The sequence below is a fragment of the Pleuronectes platessa genome, chromosome 9 (genome assembly GCF_947347685.1).
Source record: "Pleuronectes platessa chromosome 9, fPlePla1.1, whole genome shotgun sequence".
NCBI classification, from domain to species: domain Eukaryota; kingdom Metazoa; phylum Chordata; class Actinopteri; order Pleuronectiformes; family Pleuronectidae; genus Pleuronectes; species Pleuronectes platessa.
In genome coordinates, this window is record NC_070634.1 from 20,065,461 (window position 1) to 20,091,072 (window position 25,612).

The 25,612-nt window shown below is 41.6% G+C and overlaps 1 protein-coding gene across 3 annotated transcripts in view; it reads right to left on the reverse strand.

Annotated features, from left to right (window-relative positions):
• Positions 1-25,612, reverse strand: part of kdm4b (lysine (K)-specific demethylase 4B) — a 40,498-nt gene that overhangs the window by 2,747 nt on the left and 12,139 nt on the right. For 2 of the 3 annotated variants that reach the window (XM_053430768.1, XM_053430767.1), the window contains 16 exons: positions 25,096-25,145; positions 20,692-20,795; positions 18,187-18,324; positions 12,149-12,345; positions 11,673-11,932; positions 11,200-11,435; positions 10,770-10,890; positions 9,741-9,901; positions 8,995-9,193; positions 7,185-7,261; positions 6,868-6,923; positions 6,138-6,246; positions 2,857-3,045; positions 2,491-2,667; positions 1,865-1,984; positions 136-228 (listed from right to left, as the gene is read on the reverse strand). In XM_053430768.1, the coding sequence (XP_053286743.1) occupies positions 136-228; positions 1,865-1,984; positions 2,491-2,667; positions 2,857-3,045; positions 6,138-6,246; positions 6,868-6,923; positions 7,185-7,261; positions 8,995-9,193; positions 9,741-9,901; positions 10,770-10,890; positions 11,200-11,435; positions 11,673-11,932; positions 12,149-12,345; positions 18,187-18,324; positions 20,692-20,795; positions 25,096-25,145 (2,287 nt within the window). The remainder of the gene's footprint in view (positions 1-135; positions 229-1,864; positions 1,985-2,490; positions 2,668-2,856; positions 3,046-6,137; positions 6,247-6,867; positions 6,924-7,184; positions 7,262-8,994; positions 9,194-9,740; positions 9,902-10,769; positions 10,891-11,199; positions 11,436-11,672; positions 11,933-12,148; positions 12,346-18,186; positions 18,325-20,691; positions 20,796-25,095; positions 25,146-25,612) is intronic. The other variant, XM_053430769.1, reaches the window with a different exon arrangement.

Consider the following 25,612-nt stretch of genomic DNA (forward strand, 5'->3'; position numbering starts at 1 on the left):
AAAGCGTCAGCCATTTGCTTGAATAAAAACTTAAGCTACTCGAGAGTCTTTTTTATTGAACGATACAAGCTGTGGGCGGCCTCTTCTTATTATTATTATTTTTTGCAGAAGCAGAAATTTCAGCAGAATACTCACAAGTCGGGCTCGGACCCTTTTGGGCAGCTCCAGGTCCAGCTGGTGGATCTCGGAGTGTTTGAGCATCAGCTGAGTCTGGTCCTGAAACTCGACCTGTAAGGATGAAATAAAAATCTGGTATTTAAACATACAATATGTAACCTCATGCGTTAGCGATCTCTCAGTCAAAACAATATCAAAAGACCTAGTTCAGGCGCTAACCATGTTCACCGATGAAGTATCAGAATTAAGTTTTAATGCCATTACGCAGCAAACGGCAATGAATAATCATGATCCATCACGAGTGACAGATTCAAACAAACATAGGGGAAAAAAGCTAACTACAGTAAATACGTCCTTTGCCACGGAAGTTACAGCAGAAACACACAGAGACACAAGCGAAGCGGAATAAATCACAACCAAAAGGACACGTCCTGAGTACCTTGATTGAAATTGGGAAACAGACACATCAGTGAGTTATGAAGAGAAGAGATTAATGAGTGAGAAATACAAACATGCACCCAGAAAGTCAGGGGCTGGATCTCAGCCATGAGAAATGGTTCATCAACAACCGTGTGTTCGGTGAAAATGTCCTTGACCGTGGCACTGAACCCCAAAGCTGCTCGGTGGCTGAATAAGACCAGCAGCTCAGTATTTTAAATGTAAATGTAGATCTTTTAAAGTCTTGAGAAAAAGAAGGGGAAAAAGGGGGGGGGGGGGGGAAGAAGGTCAGGGCTGTGACACAGCGACCAGCTGGAGGGTTGTTTTTTTTTAACTCATGGTCACAGTGTTTCTCATCAAACAGGACTCTCAGAACTGCAGCGCCCGAGCACCTCGGGGTCATTAACACAGAAAGATGCAACACTGACGTACTGAGGAGACACAAGATTTGATATCTAACAAAACAAGATTGTAACGTGTGTAGTGTACAACTTTTCTGGAAAAATTTAAATTAAGAACTGACTCAGGTTAAAAGCTTTAAATGTTCTTATAAAACCAGCGTCATGGCAAAATCTAAGATTAACAACCTCACTCGACTATGGCTGATAATTAATCCCAGTCTCCGAGTTCAGAAGTGACTTTCAACTCTTCTCTGACACAATTTCCAGATTCGCCTGCTTCAACTCTGAAATCTCCACTATGCAAGCACTCATCATATTTGCCCCATGAATCCCACAGCATGCTCCGGTGAAATCTCTACTTTACGTTTTGATGCTGCGCTGTATCCAAATGTTTGACCATAATCTGTAGGGGAAGCCGAGCGTTTCACAAGCTGATAAATACAAGACCCAGGAAACCAAAGCAGATGGTGGTAAAACCATGAATTAGCTCACAGGTTCAATCACCTACATTCTCATTGCAGAAGAGCATCAGATGAGACATTCAAATTATCCCATTACGTAGTATAGTCTGCACCACACCGGAGTTGAGGTGCAACTGTATTTTGAAAATGATTTTATAGCTTGACGTCGAAAGGTTTTTAGATTTTACATTTACACAAACTGCAATTTGGACTAGCTTCAATGTTTTCTATGCTTTATTCTCACTTGAATCGACACCTCTTCTGAGTGATTCACCGATTTTAACTATGATTTATTTTCCAAGAGACTCAGCCAGTGATTTAAAACAGTTTCTCGAACCTCCACTTGACGGGGTTTAAAAATCTTTATATAATATATATAATCACTTTATAGCCGGTTTGATTGTAAATGAATGAGGCTCATTTCCAGAGGTGGTGTTTCTCCCTCACCTGGTAGAGCTTGTGGACGTGCTGTTTGATGAAGTAAGCGTTGAGGACCTGACCCTCGGACGTGCAGACCACGATCAACTCCCCGATTTCGGGGAGACCGTTCCGCAGGCAGTCGTGACTCTGGAGGAGGAGCGAGGGAAGGAGAGAAAGAGGAGGAGAGAAAAGAAGAATGTGAAGGAGATGGATGACGGAAAAAATTACATTTAAGAAATGTACTTATGTCATTTAACTGAATATTGTTTTTTAAAATTCTGATGAACCTGTGATTCATAAAGAGCATTATAAGTAATTAACCTGAGGCAGCAAGCAGAAAGATTCACTAAATAGAATTATGAACTTTGACTAATTACGTTTTTAGTATGATTTTCATAATGTTCTCCCATTTTTCACGTTTACACAATTTAGGCTGCTTTTAAGTGTTTTAGTTGGCAGCAGAAAATTAAGTTTAAGTTCCCTGATTGCTTATATTTTGTTATTTTCAAACATTAGATTACTTGAAATCATCTCGCATATATTTTAAGTGCAACCAATTTCTGCAAGTAATGCTTGTGGCTAAAAAGCACTTTATTTGAGGAACTGTCTCGATCAATTGAATCAGTGTCTAACTCCACTGCAGGAGAACTCACCAGTAGGTTTTCTGGGTGCACGTTGTCACAGTATGAGCCGTCATCAAAGTTGACCTCGTAGAACGTCTGCGTTGCCGTTCCGATAATGGTGCAATGGTAATACCAGCCGTCAGCGTTGCGGCCAATCACTCTCTGGCCCACGTTCGGACAGGGCGGGGCTCTGGTTGCTGACCGCGACTGAACGAAGAGAAACAAAGACAGAGGTTGAAGTTTTTAACTTGGAAAATCTGACTTTACTATACAGCAACAACATGTTAAAATGTCAAGTGAAATGTCTAAAATATAAATGGGAGGCAGAAGATGGTTGTAAGGGGGCCCAATAATATATATCATCATCAGCGACCCTTTCCCTGGATGTGCACTTACCTTGGTGGGGACCTTGGTGTGCCGGTGGCAGGTGACCGACACCACGTAGGGCCAGTCCGCAGGCTTCATGACCACTCCGGCGATTTGGGCGCAGGTGACGTGGAAGGAGGTGGCGCAGTTCTCGTTCGAGCACTGGATGCAGGCGCCGCGGTTCGGACTGGAGTTCTTCCCGTGGCAGAACACGCACTTCTGCAATGAGATCAAAAAATAATGTCGGTTTTTGATTTATGCTGGAGACGAATCCCCCCTTGACCTCATTAGCTTTGTTTTTTACTATTATTCTCTGTCCTTCAGCTCAAATCTTGCACATGTTACTTATGCCAGGCAAACCTGAAACTTGTTTTTTTGTATTCAATGAAAATTGCGCAGTAAAAGATTCAAAGTTTAATATATACACTTAAATCTAAAATGTGTGGAAGGAACAAAGCTTTCATGCTTAGAGATGCTTGTCTATCACGCATTTTTTTATTTTAATGGTATCGGGAAAAAAACTTTCACCTGCATTCACTTCCTGGGTCATATCAGTCATGATAAAGGCAAAGCTTTGTAATAATTCCACATTGTTGGTCTATACACATGAATCCCTCCATAGAATTTTCACCACTGTTTTAGTTTGTTCAAAGTACTGTCTGTAATTAAGCTACCGACCGCGGAGTCGACAATCTGCTTCCTGTCTCCACAGACACGCACAGGACCAGTGTACACAAATGTTCCTGCAGTTTCTGGTGTGTTAGAATGGATGGTTTAGAATATAATTTAAACATAGAAATGTATAGTATGGATGTAGTGTGGGTCTTTGAACCTGCTGCCACAGCTGGGATGTTCTTCCTATGGCCAAAACATGACACCAAGTGGATGAAAGAGCAACCACAACAATTTAGCTACAAAAAAACATTACTTTTTGTTTCAGATCTTTCACACCTTAAAATCCCAGGTACTGAAACAAGGCCTATGGAGGATTTATCAAGTTCTCTCAGATCTTTGATTGTTTTTTTTTTTTTAAATCACTAGATATGGAATGAATTATTTTCAGGTTTTGCCCAGAACATTTTTGTGCAGTTCTCAGCGTCAGTGCTGTAGTGAGTTTCTCTCCCCAACACAGCAAATTTGTATTTGTTAACAGCAGCCTGAATTGTCACTGTGACATTGGAAAACAGTTTTTCATCTTTTTTTTTTTCCTTTCTCAACCCCCCCCCGCATAAACGTACACGGACATTGCCGTTTTCCCTCTGAGTCTTGTCCCTTTTAAATCCTCCTATTACGTCCCCACATCCTGACTGTGAAATTACCACCAGCCAACCACATCCGTGAACCAGGTCTGCTTCTCTGCTGAGCCCACTCCACATGTAGCACACTGCACAACTTACAACCCAGTCACCTTCCTCTCATTCACTTCAAACCCTTCAGTCCTCCATGTCTTCAGTGGTCTTTACACCTTCCCTCCCCCATCTCTCATTTGTTCCCCATTTCAGTTAAGACAGAGAGAACAAGGGAGAGATGGATGAATAGCCGAGACGCAACGAGGGAAGAGAGGAACGGGTGTAAGAGAATTTGACCTGTCAAACTGAGTTATAGTCTCAATACACCAGGGCAACCTCAGGTGTGTTTTACAAAAATCATCTTCCCTCAAAATCCTAATATAAGGATTTATTTTTGAGAAATCTCTGGCAGATAAATAATTTTAATTTGAAAATAAATGATTCACATTCCACTCATTACTCAATGCTTCAATCTAACAAACAGACTCAACCTCTTTCCCAACAGCTGTGACAGCTGCCTCATCTCCTGTGACTTGTATCTTTCTGTGTATTTGTGTTTTTTGTAATCATCTATCACACGGTGTGTCTGCGTCTTCCCACTCGCTCCTTTTCTCTCACACCCTTCCCTCTCCATCCACCACCTTCTGACAAATCACACGGCCAGCAGCTGTAGTGCAGCAATTGGCCGATCAATACAAAAAATAAAAATTCTTTATTAATGTGTCAATACTTCATTTCAGTACCAGTGCAGGAAAAATATACAACTGCTCTCAGCAGAGCTTTACTGAGTGATAGTAAACCGGCTGCTGCAGCTTAAAGTTTTCGCCAGCTGCAGTAGTTTTCCACTGGTGAGATCAACAACATGAGACATGAGACCTCAACGTCATGGGATGAAATTCCGTATACAAAATGTATGTCTATTTTGTTTATCCCTCATTCCACTTCGCAGTACAGTTAATCTCCAATTCAAAATCCATGGGTTCTGTCGTTTTTGAGACCATAATAAATTATATTTAAGATATAACGACAGATATGAGTGAATATTAGAGTTCCAGTGTTACTCCCACTCGCCAAAATTGAAGTTTATCAGTTTCGTGTTAGTCTTGTTTGTGGTTTTAAACAGCATGCTAATGTATGTATCGCTGAGAAAGAATTTGTGTAAAGATTATTGAATTCTAGAGTTTTTAAGACCTATTTTAAAAGTATTTTGAGCGTCTGTTTGTAGAAAATGAGTATCTATGATTTTGGCCCTGAAAACCATCACTGAAACCCAGGGATGGAGAAACGATCTTAGACTGCTGAATAGGGTTAGTGTTCACTTTTTAACAGCCCAGACATCCACATCTATAGACTGCAGAATTTTTTCTCATGGCATTTTAAGGAGAGATGGAAGAAACCTGCTTAAACAGCACTTGGATGCAAATGTCACCCAGCTTGTCTTTGATAGATTTTCAGGGAGAAGGGGAGGGAGGTTTGTAGATTTGTGATAATGCACCAGCAGCACTGCAACTGTCTGTGAAGGGGTGGGGGACCACTTGTGTTCAAAGACGCGGCAGCAATGGGGAAATTGCCTCCTGCCCACGGGATCGATGCAGTTCATTTGGCACAGTGAGAAATGACAGATGATTATTCAGCCATTCCCCTCAGCACATCTGTTTTACCCCGTGTCGTCCACAGCTTGCAAAAACATGATCTATCCATCCACAAGGGGAGGAGGGGAGGAGGGGGGCGTAATGGAGAGAGTGACAGATACAGAGGCAGCGGGCGGGAAAGATGGGATTCGCCTAAAGGTAGATGAAGACTGTCGGAGTCAAAGAAGAAATTAAGTGAAGGAGGCAAGACAAATGAAATGAGCAGCTGCTGAACAACGAATACGAGCAGGTTTTTGGTAATGTCTTCAAAGAGAGAGGTTGCTATCTTTAGTATTTACCTAACGATTTTAACTGTGGGGCTGTTCAACATAAACTTGCCTGACTGGCATCACACTGTACCCTGTATACAAATTAATCTTTTTTTTCTTACCAGATTCTTGCGTGTTTCTGGAACAGCACTGATGTCCACTGGCTCCCTTTCAATGGCGTTGACAAAGCGAGCCTCAGCCACAGCGATGGCACAGATGATGTGGACCCAACTAGTGACACACAGGCAGAGACAGATGCCATTAAAACCTTGTGAATACCAGCAAATGTCAAAGAAGAAGACAAACCATGCTCATACCAACGTCAGTCATTGCACTTTTTCTTAGAAAACAAAAGTCAATCTTAATTTTTCATGAATACCCGAAGCAGTCCAACAATACATGATAATGATTTGCTCTTTTAGTTCCACAACCTCTCCATCATGCTTTCTGCGTTTCTTCAGTCTGTTTAAGTGCTGGAGTTATAAATGATCTAACCAAATTCTTCCAATTAAACTCTCCAAGACAGTGAAAAGTTTCCCTCGCTTTCCCACTATTGTTTTATGTAGGATGTATTGACCCCGCTCAGTTCTTGAAGACCCTTGTATAATTTAGAAAATTGTTCTTAGACCTAGGTCAGCTCTGTATGCTGAATTAAAAACTGGGAGCACTATTTCCTGATTCACCGGAAGAACACTGAGATGCTATCACAAAAAGTCAATACATTTTAAATCATAATTTGGCCTTAGACTACTGTTTTACTTGATTTCAGAAGCTAACATTGTAATAAACCCCTTTGCAGCCAATTTAGAATGTGTAAAAAGCCACTTCAAGAACCAAGTGTGCGCCACTAACCAGTTGTCCACGGTCTTTTTAAAAGCTCCTCCACGCAGGTTGCAAAGACAACAATTCTGAAAAAAAGAAAGCAAGCAAGGATTGGGTTTCAGGCAGCGAGGGACTCAGATACACATAATTTATTCTATTATACAAATTGATTTTGTAAGAGTATATAAAGACAGAAAATCCAGTAAAATGAAAGTAGAGGTGGCCTCATAGTTTTGGACCCCATATTATTACAGATTAAATCATTATACTTGGAGTCCTGGAATAAATAAAGCCGTTTTTTACTGATTTGAAGAGGTGGGTTTATGTGAGGTGGTGCTGCAACTCACCACTGTCCAGGCTCCTGCTGCACATCTGGAGCACGTCCAGGAATCACTGACAGACTCTGGTTTGACACCGTAACAACCTACAAGAGACAAGAGATTAATGACTCCACACAGCTTTCCCAAACAATCTTGCATTTAAAGTTTCAAAACTGTCATCTAGAATCACATGTGTCATAATAAACTCTTTAGCAACTTGACCCAAGTACATATTAAATACTTCCTACATTTCTACAATTACTTTGTTTTTTGAGTCATTTTCTTCATAGACCATGATACCGAACCTGCTTGTTTACTACTTTGTTCACATTTCATAGAGAACTTGCTGGATTTTCTCATCACTACCTCCAATTTGTACTTTTGCACCAAAAGACTGGCACATTCATGTAACACCTAGGCAGGTGTGAACGATTTATAGTTGGATGCCCGCTCAGAAACAATGGAGAGTACGGTGCTGGATTGCAGAGGTGGTGTTTTTGACAGGAGTTCTTTCTGCTTCATGTCATCTTATCAATAGCAGCACTGCTTCCCCATCTGAGCCCAGCTCATCCCTGGATGACTAATGAACTGGCCTTTTTGAAGGTGCACTTCAGCTTTAGGGATAATAAGCACCCAGGAGGGTTGGTGTGTGTGTGCGCGCTGTGCGTTTTCCTGGCTGCACATGTGAAATTATCTGGTTGAATGTGTAGCCCAATACGAATCTGCCACACATGCAAAGATTTGAAAAGTAGATACTTTATTACTATAAAACCACGATTTAAAAATACAAAACCAAATAGAACTTTTTGTTATATAGATAAATAATGATGACATGTGGTGATGAGAAGCAGAGCCGGCAGAGAAACACCGAAGCTAACACACTCTTACACACTGTTAACAAGCCGCCATTTCTTTCACCCTTGCTGTGACGGAAGCCAAATGCCCTTGAAAGTCAATTTTCCCGATTTTGCTGTGTTTAAGTGTGGAAACCAGGTTAAATAAGTGCCGGTAAAGTTTATGTTCTGGCGCCTGCAGAGAGGTCTCTGCGTTGCTCGAGCAGCCTCTTAGCTGGTTTAACCCGAGTCAAGGAGAGTTAAACTACGGAACCTCACTGAGCCCTGCAACATGGGAATCGGGCTGACAGTTTGTTGCACTGCTGTAGTGGAGTCTTATCTTCGGTTTTTCATATTTTTCCAGGACTGTTCTCAGGGATCCAGGGTTACAAAACAAAAGTTGTGAATAGAGAGGAACAGTGGAATACCCAGTAGAGCTTGTCTGTAAAACTTGTCAGCTCATGTTTGGGCTTGTAGCTGGCTGAGACCAAGATTCGGAGAGTTATAAATCAAACGCTGCAGTGTGCCCACAGCTGTCGGTGTCTGACTATTGAAACTGAATCAAATCAAACTTTTCCACAACTTCCTACTGTTTATTTAACCATTTCAAATTCACAATATTTTTTTAACCAAAAAGACCTCAGTTTTTAACATCCATGTTTGCGCAGACGTTAGGCCTTAACAGGTTAGATTTGTATAACTTACTCGATACAGAAATAGAATAAATAGAGATATCTAAACACCACCTTCTAACATCCTTAAAATCTTGTTATCTATGCCTCAGTGGCCGCACTGACTTCCTGGTGCTGCCGCAGTGTAAAAGCTGTAATTACATTTCCTCTGCTAGAAAGCTTCATGCAGCTGCAGGACTGTTGACTCTTCGTGAACAGCATACAAACAATGTGCTGTGCTCAGATTTATTTTTCCTGCTCATCTAAAAAGAAAATATATATAACCAGTACATTAACCATATGTTATTGCTCCATTGAGGGTATTTTACTTACTGGCGTGAACCTGCATTTTGCAAGATGAACAGCAAAGCAGGACACTGGTTCCATCCTCTCCAATGTGATGGTTGGTGGGTGGAGGTTCGGTGTTTCCTGACCCAACGCTGAAGCACATCTCTGGGACCAGTGGGCGAGTCATGCTGCCTGGACGGGGGGTGGGGGTGATTGGGGGCTCACTGGACACATCTTTATGTGGCTGGAAAAGGTCAAGGTCAGAGTAGGAGTTGGTTTCTTTGTATTTATTTCCCACAGTTGTTTTTTCCTGTTTGTAGATCGAGGATGTTTTCACACCACAAGGCAACGAAACCTCATGTCTTTGTCACTTTAACATTGTATTAAACAGGAAAAAAACAGTCTTTTGCCACTGCAATATCATCATGGTATCACAACCCTATCCTATTTTATCAAACATTATGTCATTGGAGGCAAAGGATACAAAAAAAAAAATTGTTACTTCGTTTAATTGGTTTGAAAGTCCGAACTTCCCATAAAAATATTATCATACTGAAAATTATTTGAACCATGGTTCAGTGTTAAATCCGGACAAAAACAACTTCTTTTGGTCGGACTAGATTTTGGTCCGTTGGTCCGAATCTTTTAATAGTCAACTACTCAAAAACAATATTAATACGACCCCTAACCTTAAGAACTACTGCAACTCCTGTCTTTGGAGCTTTTTTTAAAACTATTAATACCATCACTGCATCTCTAACATGTATGTACTCTGTAGTGTGTGGCTTTACCGAGTTGTAGGGACAGAAGAGTGAACAGACAGCACAGTAAGGTTTTAGTGGTGCCACTGCAGCGTTGAAGGACTTCTCTGCAAGGAAGTTGGGTTCGTTATTCTGCCACAGGTGCTCCTGTTTCTTCATGTCACTGTCCAGCGGCCCGGGGGAGGACAGATCTGCGGGTGAAAAATAAGATACATTAGGTTGTTGCTGCACAAGCAGGCCATCATTCGTGAAAAGCCACCATTGGTAATGATTTAGTTTTTCTAGTAGATGCATAAAGTAAAAAGTATTTTTGGGAAAGGGTAAGGATCCTTTCCACATGGGAGCCTTTGCCAAGAAACAAAAATAGCAGCATTCTGTTCCAGACATCAACAATAGGACCACTTCTGAATTATTGGCTGATGAACAGAAATAGCAGAGACATCAGCAACTAGCTGCTGTGGGTCTGAAATCAATTTAGCTGTGAAGCCCTTAAAGCTACTGATCCTTGTAAGACCTGAACAGAAGGCAGGACAATCCTTTCACAGGATTCCCATTTAACTCGCTTTTTTTCTCCCAACACTGGTCCTCTCTTTCTCCTTGTCCCCCCTGCACTCTCCTGAAGGACAGGCCCTCCGAGTCAGGTCCCTTGCTGCCGACTTAAAGTGACTTTGAAAGCAGGTAATTGGAAGTCGTGATCCCAAGATCAATAAGTGTCAATCAGAAAATGGAAAAATTCAGAAGGGAGGGGAGGAAAAATAAGCCTTGTCGCCTTGATTTCATTATCCCCACAGGGAGCTTTAGTCCTGTTGGCTTTTCTTTTTCCAGATCGATAATCAAAACCATAATGGGGGTTTCTTCATTTCAAGTGTCGTGCAGAGTAAAAGAAGAGGGAGGGCATGGAGAGATAGATAAATAACAGTGAGTAAGATGGGTGGATAGAAGTTTCACCCATTTTACCATATAATGCTGAGGAAAATTAAACACTTTCCATGCAAATATTTAAAATAACACTTACTAGAGTTTAAATAAAAGTGCGATGACAGACACAGAGCCACATACCTTTGTCACTGGTCAGCTCTTGTTTAACGATGGACAGAGGGGAGAGCATGGGTGGTTTGCTGAGGGGATGTCGCCGACTCTTTTTCACCCCAGTTGGGATCTTCATCTTGGGGTAGCATGCCTGATAAAAGTTTATGCAAAATATATAAGTTTGTGTCAAAATGTCTTGTATTTTTCATTATGGGTCAGTGAATTTTTTTAATTTGTCAAACGAAGCCGCAAATATATTAAATAATTTCAACGTCCAACAAGTTAACAGTCATTGTTTCATAGGGCAAATATATTGAATATATGTAGAGTAAAAATAGGCCAATTTGTTATGCAGCAGCCCTACTTTGAATAAGGTACATATTTGTGTAGTAATATATCAGAAACTGTGGACATATCTATTGACTCAAGACATGAGAAATATGGCCTCGGTGTCACTCACATCCAGCTTGTTGTCTGCTGTGATGTCACTCTGCTGTGAGGTAAGAGGTTTCCCAGCCTCTAGTTCACCGACTATGGCGTTGTCTGAAGTCCTTGTGCCGCCTGTCGCAAACTGCTCAAACACCGCCTCAAATCCAGTGATGGCGTTTTGGATGTTTGGAATCTTTTTTAGCCTTTTCTGCTTCTTTTTCTCACCGTCTTCTGTCAGGTTCTGTGGCTTGGCCTCATGTGCTTCTGCTGACAAAGAACAACAACTGAATAAAACTCCAGAAAAGGGTTAAGGGTAAGAAAGGGTAAGAAAGGGTAACTGGATGAGAAACCATAATTGGATTTTGAGGATTCAGTCAGATTTATTTAGATATGATGCTGCAAGTCAAAGAAAATTTGAGAAACAATTAAAGCAAACATCTGTATTGATTTTGAATCTACATTAATCTAGTGCAGTAGTTCTAAAACTGCTCATACCGTCCTCACCTTCAATGGCTGGAGTCTCAGCTGCTAAAGCTGCCTCAGCTGCAGCTGCCTCAGCCGCCTTCTGCTCCTCACGCTCCATGGCTTCCAGGGTCATCATGGCCTCTCTGGCTAAACGCTCCTCCCTCTCCTGCTTGCGCTTGGCATCGCGTTCCTCCACCTGACGCTGGTACTCGGCAGCGTTCAGCTCAATGCCTTCTTGCGCCAGCACCTTCACTTCGTCCAGCTTCAGACGACGGAACAGTTTCATCTTCTGCATGGCCCTGGGGTAGTGCAGAGAAAGGTGAGTAAACACTTCATATAATACCCTTCTGAGAGAAGACACACAGATATTTTGCTTTGGGATTAGTAACTCTAGCAGAAACATGAACATTTAGCACATATCCAAAAGAGGGTCCAGTTACTATGATATGCAGGTAAACTATACATGTGTATTAAAATCGCCAAACTAAGACAATGCATATTGATTAAACTTTCACCTTCGCAGCAGGTTTTCTCTGAAAGTGACACGATGTTCCCTCCAGCGCTCGAGTTCAGGGCTGTTGAGCTCAGTGGCCTTGAGATGGTCCAACACCATGGAGTCCTTGCCCTGCTTCCACAGCTCGTAGCGATCGGGCTGCAGGCTGCGCACAAACACGTCCATGGAGATCTTCACCATGTCCTTACGGCAGGTGCACTGGAGGAAAAACACAGAGAGAAGAGGTGACTGTAAGATACGACTGGGTAAAAGCTGCAGGAGGGAAAAGGCAGGAAGGATATTTAATATTAATTAAACAGCTCCTGGGAACTGGTGTTACATTACACAACTTTCAACTGTTTTAAGTGTACTCCTTCACAGAGCTAGAATACTGGTGTTTGTTTACACACAGGCCAGGTGCTACACTGGCCACTTTCAGCTACAATTCACAGATTTATGACTCTGCAGAGGGTGATCAAAAGAGGAGGTAATGTACCGTGGTGGACAACGAAAAACAAGCATGGAAGAGGCAGAAATCACACGGTCTAAAAGACATTTTATGTATTTATATAAATAATTTCTAATGTTTCATAATTATGATAACTGTGTTATGCATTCAGACAAGAACCTGTCTCTAATCTTCCTTTATGAAGAGGTTAGAGTGTTTAATGAAATGGAAGAAGAGAACATTTTCTCAAATGTTTGCAAATCACTTAAATTCTAATTCCCCTGGTTTTAATGTATTGGGCACAGACCAAATAAAGAATCCAAGTGCACGTCAAACAAATGGTTCGACAGTTTCAAAGATGCTTTCCGTCATTTAACGTAGTTCTTATCGTACCGATGTATGTTCAAGTGTACCTTTTTCTAGTTTTTTTTTAATTAGTTATTGCTATAAAAACTGAGTGAAACTTAATGATTGACAAAGATGGGACTGGCAAGTTTTAGCGGCAGGTTTTTGATACTGCGGCTCCACACTACAATCCCTGCAGCACAGACTATGGCTCCAAATGCATCAGGGATATTTTAGCTTAATATTTGTTCAGCGGGAGGAAGTGAATATATATATATATATAGAGAGAGAAAGAGATAGATGTTTGTTGGCAACTATTGAAGCTTTGAGTGTTAACGGTTGAAACAACGAGGTATCTTAGATTGAAAGAAGTGGTCTTGAATGTTTTGATGGAAAATTACTTAAGTCTCTATCTTTGTGAGTTACTGGTGCCTTATTGGAAAGATATAACACAAATACCACCAGACAGGCTGTGAGTGAGCAGTGGGGATTGTTGTTTACACAGCATGAAGGAAAGTTACTCTAAGGTATGGTGGAGCGTAACATAGAGCACGTAAATTTGATATTGCGCTGGTAGTTCAGATGCAAATGAAACTGACATCTGCCTCTGGTAAGCACTCAAACTTCAGAATGTCTCCACAAACCTTCATTATGACAGTATCGCTGAATGAATCATTCTGCTGACTGCGGATGGAGGAGCAGTATAGTGACAGAGCTGTTAAATGAAACCACCGTGCTGCATACAAGCGGGGGGGGAAATGGCAAGTACAGCAAAAAGAAGTTTGGAAATGAAGGAAACAAAAGCGGGGAGATGAGACAAACAAGAGATGGGAGAGGAGAGAGAGAACTGAGATGAAAGTATTTTCTTTGGTGCCTTGCTTCCTGTATTACATTCTGGCCCTATTATTATTTCCCGAGCTGCACTGAGAGCCTTATGTTCAATTACTGGAAACACAGCGGCGCTCCCTCCCCAGCAAAACAATACCCAGCCTACATTTCATCTAGACCCCACTTGACAGACGGAAACATTAAAATATGGTGTCGGGTGGAGGCTGGTGGAGGCTGTTGGAGCCGAGAGTGGGAGGGCAGACACGGGCAAGTGCACATGGTTCCAGCTGATTGATGCCATCATGAAACATCATGAAAGTGGAAATAGCATCATGCCAGGAAACTACTGACGCAGAAGAACTCTGGATAAATATAAAGACCTACACTGACTGTTCTGGTTAAATTTGCTGTTTTTCATTTCTAGATGGGTATAAATACTTGTTTTATTTTTTTCTGAAAGTATTAAGTGATTATGGAGATTGTTGCCATCCTCAAGGGCCAGGATGAGCAACACTTAATTATCATATAAATACTTAATTAAAGAATGGGAACACATTTTGAGGATGCAAAAGATTTAGGCAAACAAAAACTCACCCTGAGGCAGGCAGTCAATGAGCCCTGAAGTATACTTTGGCTCCTAATGAAGCTAAATTGCTGGAGCCACAGAAAATTGAGCGTGTGGGGACTCCCCATAGAGTTGACTGCATGTGTTGAGTACTAATGACAAAATTGGCCTCGAGTCTGGCCTTTCTGCCTTGACCCACGGCAGCCCGCGACTATGCTATATTCTTTATGCCTTCCTTGATCTCGCCGATGCTGAAATAGATGATTTAAAGAATGAGGAATGATCGGAGAGGTAATTAAAAATTGTTAAGATGCAATATGCAGAATATATTTCACAGCAGGCCTTTGCATTACCAAGTTGCTAATGTTATTAAACCTGCTGTGAAATGGTAATCCTTATTTCTTTGTTTGTCTCTTCCTCAAATTGTTGAGGTTTTTAAATGAGATGAATTCTGTAGATTTTTGGGGGGAAAGTTTAAATCCTACAAGCACCTCAGGTATAATTGTGGTAATAGGTGAGAAATCACAGGTTTCTAATGTGATAATGAACAAGCAAGCTATATACTGTGAACTTCTTTTACTATTGAAGATGTGAGTTTTTTTCTCTGTGAAGTATTTGCTATAAGACCAATACTCCTCTCTTACCTGTTTAATAATGCAAAAAGGAATCTACATAACTAGAAGAAAACATTGTTTTGATCAGGTGTAATGGAGATAGGTTGCGCCTAAAGTCTAATAAAACCTCAGTATGTCCAATCATAGCTTGTCTGGGCCACAGCAAAACAAGTCTGCCATCACTTCTCTAAAAAAAAAAAAAAGAGTAAGTGATCTGCAATTCACTTTCAAGATGAAAAAGTGATGTCATTTAAACTGTGAACTGTGAGGAAGATTTCTGCACCTCCGCCCAGACAGAAAGAAATCACCCTGGGAGCCTCGGGGAGCGGTGGCAAAGTGTGACGGAGCAGCAGAGGAACGGAGAAAAGGCTTTCATGGAGAACACTACCGACCCCGGACATGTAAACGGTTAAGATTCACTGATGCAGATGCAACTATTTTTAGAAATAATCAGCGAGATGCTTTTTGCCAAGCTGTTTTCTACCAAACTTGCCAAAAACAGTAAATATCTTGCCAAGATATTTTCCTGTTCCATCCAAACAAACATGTTCACACTTAAGGGTTTCTCTAAGCCCTGGGTGACACTGGGTGATCAGAAGTAAACAAAGAACTTCAGTAAGTGCACACAGGCAAAGCACAGAGTTATAGGTCTGCTTTGACTGCAGGTGTGTTCGCTCAGCCAGTAGAAAGATGGGTCTGCAGCTGAGGAGCTTGTATTTAAGAAGACTGAGACATGAAGCACACCCAAGCTGTCTCTCTTTCTCTCTGTGGTGAGTCGGCAGCCCCCAAACTGTGACAAATTCAATACCGGGCTCAATCTTTCACAGTCCTGTTTGGTGCTGACTGATCAGGGCTCGGTTGGGGAGGGAGAGGAGAGAGAGTGTCAGAGTTGGGAAGTGACTGCTTGAGAGAGAAAGAGAGGGAAGAGAGAAGCCGAGAAAGAATGATAAAACAAGCAGGTGGATGATGTAGGTGAACTATTTAGCTATAGTGGTGGGGGTGGGTCTACTTGTACGCTTACATAGAGAGAGGCACACACTTAGTTTTAAACCATTGAACATTTTTGTGGTCCACGTTTTCAGACATTTATAGGGGCTGTTCGAGTGTGAAGACTTGCAAAATTGGGATGACCTGTCCAATTGGGGACATTTGTCTTCATTCCCAACAGAATGGAAACAGGGACAAAAGCTGTGTCAGTAATTGGGGAAAAAACTCACATTTGGTCAGTAGTTAAGAGAAAGGGTAAGGATTAGGCAAGTAGTGGGTATGGTAGAGTCTCCAAGACCATTATGAACCACTGCCGGGACCGAACCTCTGTGTAAAATCCCCAAACATGACCTGTGTCCTTTTAAGAGCTAAATTGTACTCGATGTACTTATTTGAAAACCTGACGTTCAAGAGCCTTGAAAACATGCAACATGATTCATGTTTTTCATGATCACAAGTATATATAGTTACTAAATGGTCCATCTTGAAAACACTACTCACCCACCTTGAACAAAACTGCTTTTAATGTTTGATTATCACATGTATCTTATAATTCAATGAGTGATGATGTGTATTTTGAAGTATTGGTTTGTATACAGTGTCTGCGCAATTTTAAAGCGCTATACATAAATAAAATGTATTATTACTATGCATTTGTATCTTTGAATACATGAGTCTGTTGTCACTGGTCACTGCAGAACTAGAACCACAGCAAAACACCTTATTGTAGCGATTCATGTTGCTGTCCTCAGCCAATGAGCTCGTGCAGACAGATAATATCATTTAATTTTCAGTATGATTTATGTTGCTATCGTTAAGAAAAGATAGAAACGTATAACTGCCCCAAAAATGTAAATGATGCATCAACAGCAGTTTGAGAAGCCACTTATTAATAAGGAGGAGCAGAATTTGGAGGCATTCAGGGAGGGAACATAGGTAAAGTTTCAAACCCCACTGTAAAAAGACATTGAGCCATCCTTCCAACTCAGAATTATTCACACGGAGGAATTCTGGATGGCTTCAGCATGCTGCTCCAGTACATACAGAATGACTGCTGCTGGGACTGAATTTAAGCAGCACTGGTTACGAGACAATCTCAGTTACCACTATGCTACCACACCAGCCCCACAGAATGAAAATGTGTGAGTCAGAGACAACGAGATGGAGTGAGGAAGGTCGACGGGCAGAAAGAGCCCGTCTCACTGGCCGTGCTGCTTTCTCCTGACTCGCTGGGTGTGGGGCTGCGCTTTCGATTTGTCAAGTCGGATTACCAGCGCAGAATGGGCCACTCTTCTTTATAAGACGGAGAGTGAGGTGGAGAGTAGTGGTGATGCTCCCTTGGGCACTGGGTTGGGCAAAGGGGAGACTGGTGGAGCCTGGACTACTGGCTCTTAAATTACAACTGGCCACATGGGAAAAGTAGGAAGGCCGAAAATGAGAAAGAGGGAGAAGGGAGGGAGACGTACTTCTGCAAACTGGCACCTAATAAATCTGACATGCAGCCAAGTAAAGAGAAAGCAGGGAGACGGGGGCGTGCACACACACACACACAGACATTTGAACACTCGCGCTGAAAGGAAGTGAACAGGAAAATGAAGTGGAATGTATTAAATATAGAGACAAGGGGGGAGTTTCTTCCAAGGGACATTGTAGTTGCGCTCCCGTCCACAACCAAACTATGCTCTGTCAATTTCATGCTCAGCAGCCCTCGAGCAAAGAGGCAGTTAGCATCAATGGAAGGATGGTATGGTTAGTGTCGAGGGGGACCCCGAGAACCAGATGAGACTTGTATATTTTTAAATGATCTGTTCAAAGAAACACGCCGCTGCAGATTCACACATCAACATTTGGTAAGAGTTTCACTTAAAGGTTTTCATGTGTTTTCTTACACGTTTTACAGACGCTGCTAGATTACTGACAATTGAAAAAAATAAAAAAAACTTTAAACATTAGGGTTTTCCAACTTGCCAATATACGTACAAACTGCACACAGCCAAAAGGAGGGGCCACATTCCTTTACTAGACACAACTCTCAACACCACCATCTCTCTGTTCATATCGTTAAATCTTGACATTTACTTGAATGTACTGTATGTGGGAGATTATGCTAAAATAGTAAATCACTCTTCTTGTGGGGATGTGGGCACTGTGCAGTTAAACACCAGTTTGGATGTCGCATTGGCAGAGCAACAGATAACACTGCGCTGTTATCTCTGTTGCTCTGATATCGTTTCATTGCTAAAGGACGGATTAACCAGTCGGTCTTATCTTACCTGGGTGGCCATCTTGCCGTAGTCTACCCAGCGCAGGGTGGCAAAGTTCGTGGACTCCGCACAGTTGAAGCCGTGGTTGAAGCCGGCATGGTAGCCATACGGAAAGGTGATCATGAACTCCCCTTCATTCTGAGTAATCTATGGATAAAAGGGGAAAACAATCTCAATCAATATACATGAAGATTTAATTGAATTAATTGCCAATTAGTTTAATGGCCATGCATTTTCTGTGAGGTTAATTCCAACAGAATCCCTGTCAATTACATGAAGATGGAGGAAAATACTTCATTTATATGAATCACTATTACATACACATTCTGTCTGGATCAGATTTTTTTTCAACGGTTATTTTACTGATGAAATTGTCCAATAACTGTGATGGATAACCTTTCAGCCCCCACTTACTGAGAGGGCATTTTGCATTTCTCCTTAATAGTGTTCACAATTGTATCATTAAAGAAGCGTATTTAGTCATTGGTATGAAGGGTTGGAGGAATACTAGGTTCAATAGAGCTGTGACTCTATGTCGGCCTGGCTACGGTGCTGAAAAGCAACCTAGGTTCTTTTTATTTTCTTCTATTAATGCGGATTGGTAGGAAGCTCTTATATTACGGAGGGCCTTCTCATCTTTCCAGGCTAAGTGAATTTCATTAAGATTGTTGGAGCACAACTTCCTTTCTATTGCTTGTGAAGCTTGCTTAGATTTGCACGTTTTCTACCCCGGGTCTCCTTCTGGATGGGGGTGCCCAGTAAACCTCCAACAGAGGGCGCCCAGGAGGCATCCTGACTAGATGTCTTCACCACCTCCACTGTCACCTTTCAAATTGAAGGAGCGGGGGTTCTACTCCGAGCTTCCAGATGTCTGAACTGCTCACACTATCTGTACGGCCGAGACCAGCCACCTGATTTATTTTTAACCAATTAGTACTTGCAGCTATGACAATTTTCTGATTATTAAAAAATGATCGGATCTCATTCTAATTAATAAAATATATTCCACTATTACTAATGAAGCATATCTCCACATCAGTTGTCATTAAGGTTTTAAGGGTATACAGGGAGTTCAACTTCTCAGGAACAACTTCCCTCTTAACTTTTCTGACTTGTGAAAAAAAATGTATTCAGTCTAACATGACTGCTTCTCCTCTCGCGTGCGCTCCCATGAGCTCGGTGTTACTCTGAGAATGTTTTAAAATGCGAGGACAAGTTAAGCACATTCTTTTTTAATGTGTTGGCCCGAACCTTAAGCCCTCCATGTCTGCCGCGGATCTCAGAGTCTGTCTCGACATCTTTGTGAAGCCTGGATCCAGGCAATCAAGAGACACATCAAGCCAGACAAGTTGACAGACATGGAGGGGGAAACAGGGGTAGAGGCTGCGAGCGGGATATAAACTTTCTCTGCTAAAGGCAGTGGTTCATATATCAAACGTCCCTTTTTGCTCTCACAAGAACGGAAGAAGGCGGTTTTATTTTTACACATGAATCGAGAGAGGTACTGTAGGTGTGTAACAAGTAACATGTTCGCTGTGATAATGAATTCCTGAAGCGGGGGGGGGGTGAAAAGATAAATGGGATTGAGGGGGGTGGGACCTCTGCCGACAGTGGAGAACTTCGTATGTCTGCTCTCTCACTGTTCTTTTCCTCTTCAATCTTCTATTAATTTTTGCTATGTGAAGATTTATATTGCTTGCTGAACAGAACAAAAACAGCAAGGTGGGAAAAAAAAATGCCAATTAATATTCTATGACAGACAAGAGATGATCATTACTCATACTGTATCATAACCACAGCCTCTAGCAGTTGTGGTGTTTGCGTCAAAGCTGAGCTAACCTCCTTGCGTAGTCATTAATCATTGAGAACAAGCCCATCGCTATTGTGAATTAGGAAATACCCACTTCTGTGGGTTGCAGAGAATAGACAGTATCGAATGCGTATATTTCAAGCTCCTTAATTATTTATCATCATCAATGAACCCAATAATGATCATCCCTTTAATGATAAGTGTTTTTAAATGTTCAGGTGTATTGTGCCTTGGCTCATGTCGAAGACCACTGGAATCATAAGGGATACATTTGTTTCATTGAATTTGTTTCCCGTTAAATTTCATGATAAAGAGATGTGACCTGTTTATCGTGAAGGCCATCATATTGAAAAACATTCAAGTTAATGTTGTTAGCCACAATTCTATCATTTAAAATGGCATTAGTCTCTCGTAACCAGAGGATAATGAACAACTGCTTCCACCGGCATGTTCAACTCAACATTTGAGTCAGCCCCTCGACTGAGGCGAGAACACAGAATGATGACTAACGCTGGTGTCAAGGCTAGAAAATTGTTCTACCTTTGTGCAAGCATCATGACGTCATCTAACACAGAGTAAAGTAAAAAGTTTGTAACAAAGACTCTATTTAACTCCCTCTACTAAGACCAAAATGAGAACTAATAGCTCAAGGTGACCTTTAAATGTCCTATACTGTCATGCACCAGGGAGATGCTGCCACTTACCCTGTCAAATGGAATGCTATATTTCTTTAGGATGGATGGAGATAACAGCGTCATCTTGTGGCGAAGGAAAGCATCGCAGCCTTGGGAACTGCCAGGGAAGAATCCTGCAGAGGGTCACAGAGCACATGACGTTCAGGGCATTTTAATGAACCAATTCATTAAAAGCATTGAATGAAAACAAGCATGATTAGAGATCAAGAAATACATGCTGTATGCAGGACTTAAATCAAAAGTAGGTCGCAAATCGCATCAATAAAAACAGCTTGGTTCAACTTGCAGCCCTTGTTATTAAAGGTCTTAATTTATCATAATCAATTCTTGGTTCCCCAGTTTTTATTGTTTATTGTTTAAAAGTGAAGTGAGCGCAGAGGAAGAGTGGAGGGAGGAATCTCCGACAGGAAACTCTGACACTGTAAAACCGACCCGACCTGAATGTGCATCTGTCCCAAACCTGAAGCCGCGGAGGTCATAATTATACAGCACTGGGACATCGCAAACAAATGAACGTAGCAGAAAACCTGAATTGATCCAAGTTCCGTCTCTGCGTCGACGCAGAGTCGTCCACATAGTGATGCATTAAAATAACTATACATTTCTGCACCTCTAACTCTAGGACAGTTTTGGAAGATAGTTTAATTAGCGGATAAGTATTTGATGAATGCTTTTAAAGTATTGACAATGACACATGTTTCTTCAGCAGAAATGTTGTTGTGTTATTGTTAATCCCACAACTTGGAAGAGGAGACCTGGTTTTTCTTTGACATCGGCGTACATTAATTTATGGCCCAGAGTGTGGTATAATCACATTACCTCAGTGCATAAAAATGCATTGTTTGTGAGCCTCCAGGTCGGATTTCAGGGGGAAATCTCACGGAACGCATTATGGCACAAAGAAAAACTGGAGGCACTTAACTGAAACTGGGGGCTGTCACTTCCAAAAATTGTTAACCCACTGAGCGCAACCAAAGAGAAAACCTTGCCTGAAGATGATCTGCTTTGCTGTGGAACGGCTCGAACATTCAAACTGTGCAAGAAGAAGCAGCAGTTAAATTGAAATATGGAGGCATACAATTGTAAACATGATCCTATTTGTTTGCTGTGTAATTAATCCCAAAATAATACAGTGAGGTCCTTTAACTGTCCATTAACTCTGTCCACACAAAAGAAACTCTGCAGTCGCAGTACATTACAAGATCATTATACCGTGTATTGGGCCAATGCGTGACTGCAACTACAACTGTTCTCATCTGCAGTAGCAACTCACAAAGCTGCTGGTACTTTGCAATGTTACTGCTCGTGTTACAAAACAAACCCTCTCCTTAAAAAGCAGAGACCGCTTTGAGATCATAATATTCCCCTCTGACATTTTGGGTTTTCAAAGCCCTGACTATCTCGCTCCCTCTCTCTAAAACGAATGACTTGTGCGTTTGCAGACTGAGAAACTCAGATGGTCTTTGCATAATCAAAGGGAGAGTTTCTCCTCACTTACTCTCTCTCTTTACCGTCTGTACCCACCAGCACCTCAAAAAGGGGGAGGGGAGTGTGGGGGTCACCCAAGCATCCACCCAGTTAAACTTTAATGTGACTGACAGTATAATCTGTACCCATTTCATCCTTGATTTTCGCTGCATTGTTTCAGCCTCTGTTCTACTCTACAAAGCAAGAGAGGCAGAGAGGGCCTCTATTCTCCCGTCGCCTGGCGGCTTGTTGGAGCTGATAAAGGTGAATAATGTGCCGACACAGCCCGGGTATTAATCCCCATTAAAATGCAGCTGGCTCTCTGAGCTCTCTGCGGGGTAATATTAACTTAAAGGCTTCATTCTGTCCTTTCGAGTTTGAAAATTAAGTTCCTACTTCCAACCTTGCTCCCTCCACCCCCCACCACCCACCCATCCACTCACACCAAAAAACTAAAAAAAAGTCTGAAGCATTGAATGAAGTAACGAGGAAATGAGGAGTGATGAGAGCAACGGCTGTCGCTGTGTCGAAATGTATGGAGAGGAGTTTTCAAGTAACAGGACCAATGTCCCAGCCACATTAGGCATTCCTACTACACTCATAGCTGTCTTTTTAGGATCTCGTTAACAGTTGGCTGCCTGCGCTGACGATGGCTTTGATAGGTCAGTGGGTGCTTGTTAAATAACGTTGGCGCTGCTTCCCTCCCACTGCCAGCTGCTTAGATAAGAGAGGAGGGCTGCGATCTGACTGTGAGTGAACGCTGAACGCCGATATGGAAAATGACAACAGATGCCTACTGCATGGATTTAAAGATTGGCATTTGAGAGCATTTTATCATATCTAGAGTTTCAGTATGGAATTCACCTATCAAATCTGAACGCGTTCAAATCCGATATCAAATCATTTTGTCTCTTTATCTATTTATCATTCAACAATCGCATTGAACAGTTCTCAATGACTTAGTAAATTATCAGTATCAGTCCAACTGGCAAGGGTTGATTATATTTTTTTATGCTTGCTGTATTCCAACCAAATTTGGAGGTCCGATTTTCTCAGTTGAAAATGACTATTTCCAGCCAAAAAGTGTTTCAGTTGCACTCCAACAAGCCAAAACAAAAAATATTGCTAACTGTGAAAAGCTGTGGATTTCTTTGCAAGTGAGGACTCTCACAGTTTTCAAAAATTGTATTCAATGTTAATATGACGCGCAATTCTTCGAAGGAATGTTAAGTTCATGGAGTAAGGGTAAATGGATTCGCCCGGAGTTCACCAGTGGGAACGTGGACTTTGAGACTTTAACAGACGTTAAATTGTACTATTTCAGTTGTCTGTCAGAAGGGCAGTAAATCAATGTAAAGAACACAAAGGCTGCGGAACTGAGATAAATAAATAGAAACATCCATTGTCTTTTATGAATGTCTGATACTAAAACTGGTCTAATTTATCCAAGGCAGTGGTTCTTCTTAATAGTGTTTTTGAAGTGTTTTTATCGTGTTGAACAGACACTAATGACAGTCAGGGTAACAAATGGGACTTGCTCACTGCTGATGATCAACATGGCTGCATGCCTTTTAGGTCCACCACTTCCAAAAATGATACTGTCACAGAAACGTTGCCAAATTTATGAGTTAAAATATTAAATCACTTTATAATGTTGAAGCCACAGGACTATTGACACTGTGAAAGGTGTTTCATATTAAGTGGACTGTGCCGTTTTTCCTTTTTAAGGGAGGCTCACTTGTCTGTCACATATTGTGCACAACATATGACACACACTCTCGTATAAGTGAAAGATAGCAAGTGACAGCGGCTCTGCATTGGTGATTATTGATTTGCTCTGGGCCCTTCGCAGCAACAAGGACAAACGATGTGTCTATTTCATGTAGTTTGGATTGAACAACTCTCCCTCATCGTCCCCACGTCTTCTACCGTGCTCTGAACAACATGCCATTCACAAGTTAATCTTCAGTGATAAAAACAAGGACTAGGAGGAGAATGTGTGTTGAAGAGAGTTGCAAGGAGACATCTTGTGCCAAAGAGAGAGAGAGAGAGAGGGGGGGGGCAGATGGTTGACGAAACACTCAAGGCAGAATGACTCAAGACTATCTCACTTCAGACCCCATTATCTGAGTCAGACACAAATGTATGAAAAAAAAAAACTCATGTTAGAAGCATTCAGCTAAGCGTTTAATGTTCAGGTAAATTAGAGGTGGAGTCTGACACCATCATGCTATCTGGTTGTAATGGGTTCAATTTGTATAAAAAGAAAGGGTTTTGATCATCCCCGGGTGGCTGGCTGCATAATATGGGATAAACCCCAACTCCTCTATGTTAGTGGATGGCAGCATTCTTATCCATGATTCATTTGATTTTCATTTCATGACAGTGGGGGGAGGTGGGGGTACGTTGTCCGTCAATCAGCGCACAGATCACCACTTTGACTTTGTTGTAGAAGCTTTGTAGGTTTCATCTTCTTTGTGCCGAACAGATATTTGATGCTGTTGGCCTCACCTCAGCCTGCCTGTCCTCTAAATTCGTCATCTACAATTGGCTGATTGTCCTTCTCACGCTCCATTTTAGCACAGCCAGGTGACTAACAAATCTATGTCTTTATAAGTGGTTAGGAAAGCTGAATGGAAAACTTTTTCATCCAATGAATGCAAGCAAAACATATTTTTCCACAGTGTATTTTTACTGTTCGCTGTAAGGACCACTGTGTCAGCCAGACACGAAACTGCAGAGAGGTTGTTTATTGTGAGTGGTAAAGCGTTCTTAACAGCGTCAAGCGTGCTGTGCTTAAGGGGGAACGAGACAGGATGTAGCTGAGAGCTGCTACTTCACTTTCTATTCTCCTGTGGAAGGCAGAATGGGTAAGTGTGTTTGAGATGTGTGCTACCGTGTATTTTTTCAAGGTATGACGGATTTGAACTGAAAACAGGTCCTCACCTTGTGCCAGCCTCTCCAGCCTCTTGCCGTGTTCAGGTGGGATGGCGTACCTGCAAACAGAGAGGGGAAAAATCCTGATGAGTTCGGTGAAAGATTGTCTTTCCTTAGATTAAACGAAGCAGAAGGACAAGAGTTTGACATCTGCATTGACATCAAAAACAATCTCACCTTAGATTCTAACCGGTTACATTTCTAAATCTTCCTCTTCCAATATTCCTTCAAATCCCCACTGAACATTTTTCCATTATTCCTCTCATGCAACTTCTAAAAAAAGGTATTAAATATTAAATATATACTTAAAGAGTCTTGCAGCTGCAGATGAGGCAAAGACACGACCATATGAGCAAGGCAACTATACTGATATTATCAGAAATGAGAAGAACAATGCAATGGTACCGAGACCAATAACAAAAATGTTTAAATAAAAATCAAAGAGCTTCACGATCACTCCAGCAAATTGGATTTGCTCAAGAGGACACACCTCTGAACACACCTTAAGAATCAAAGCTAATACAAT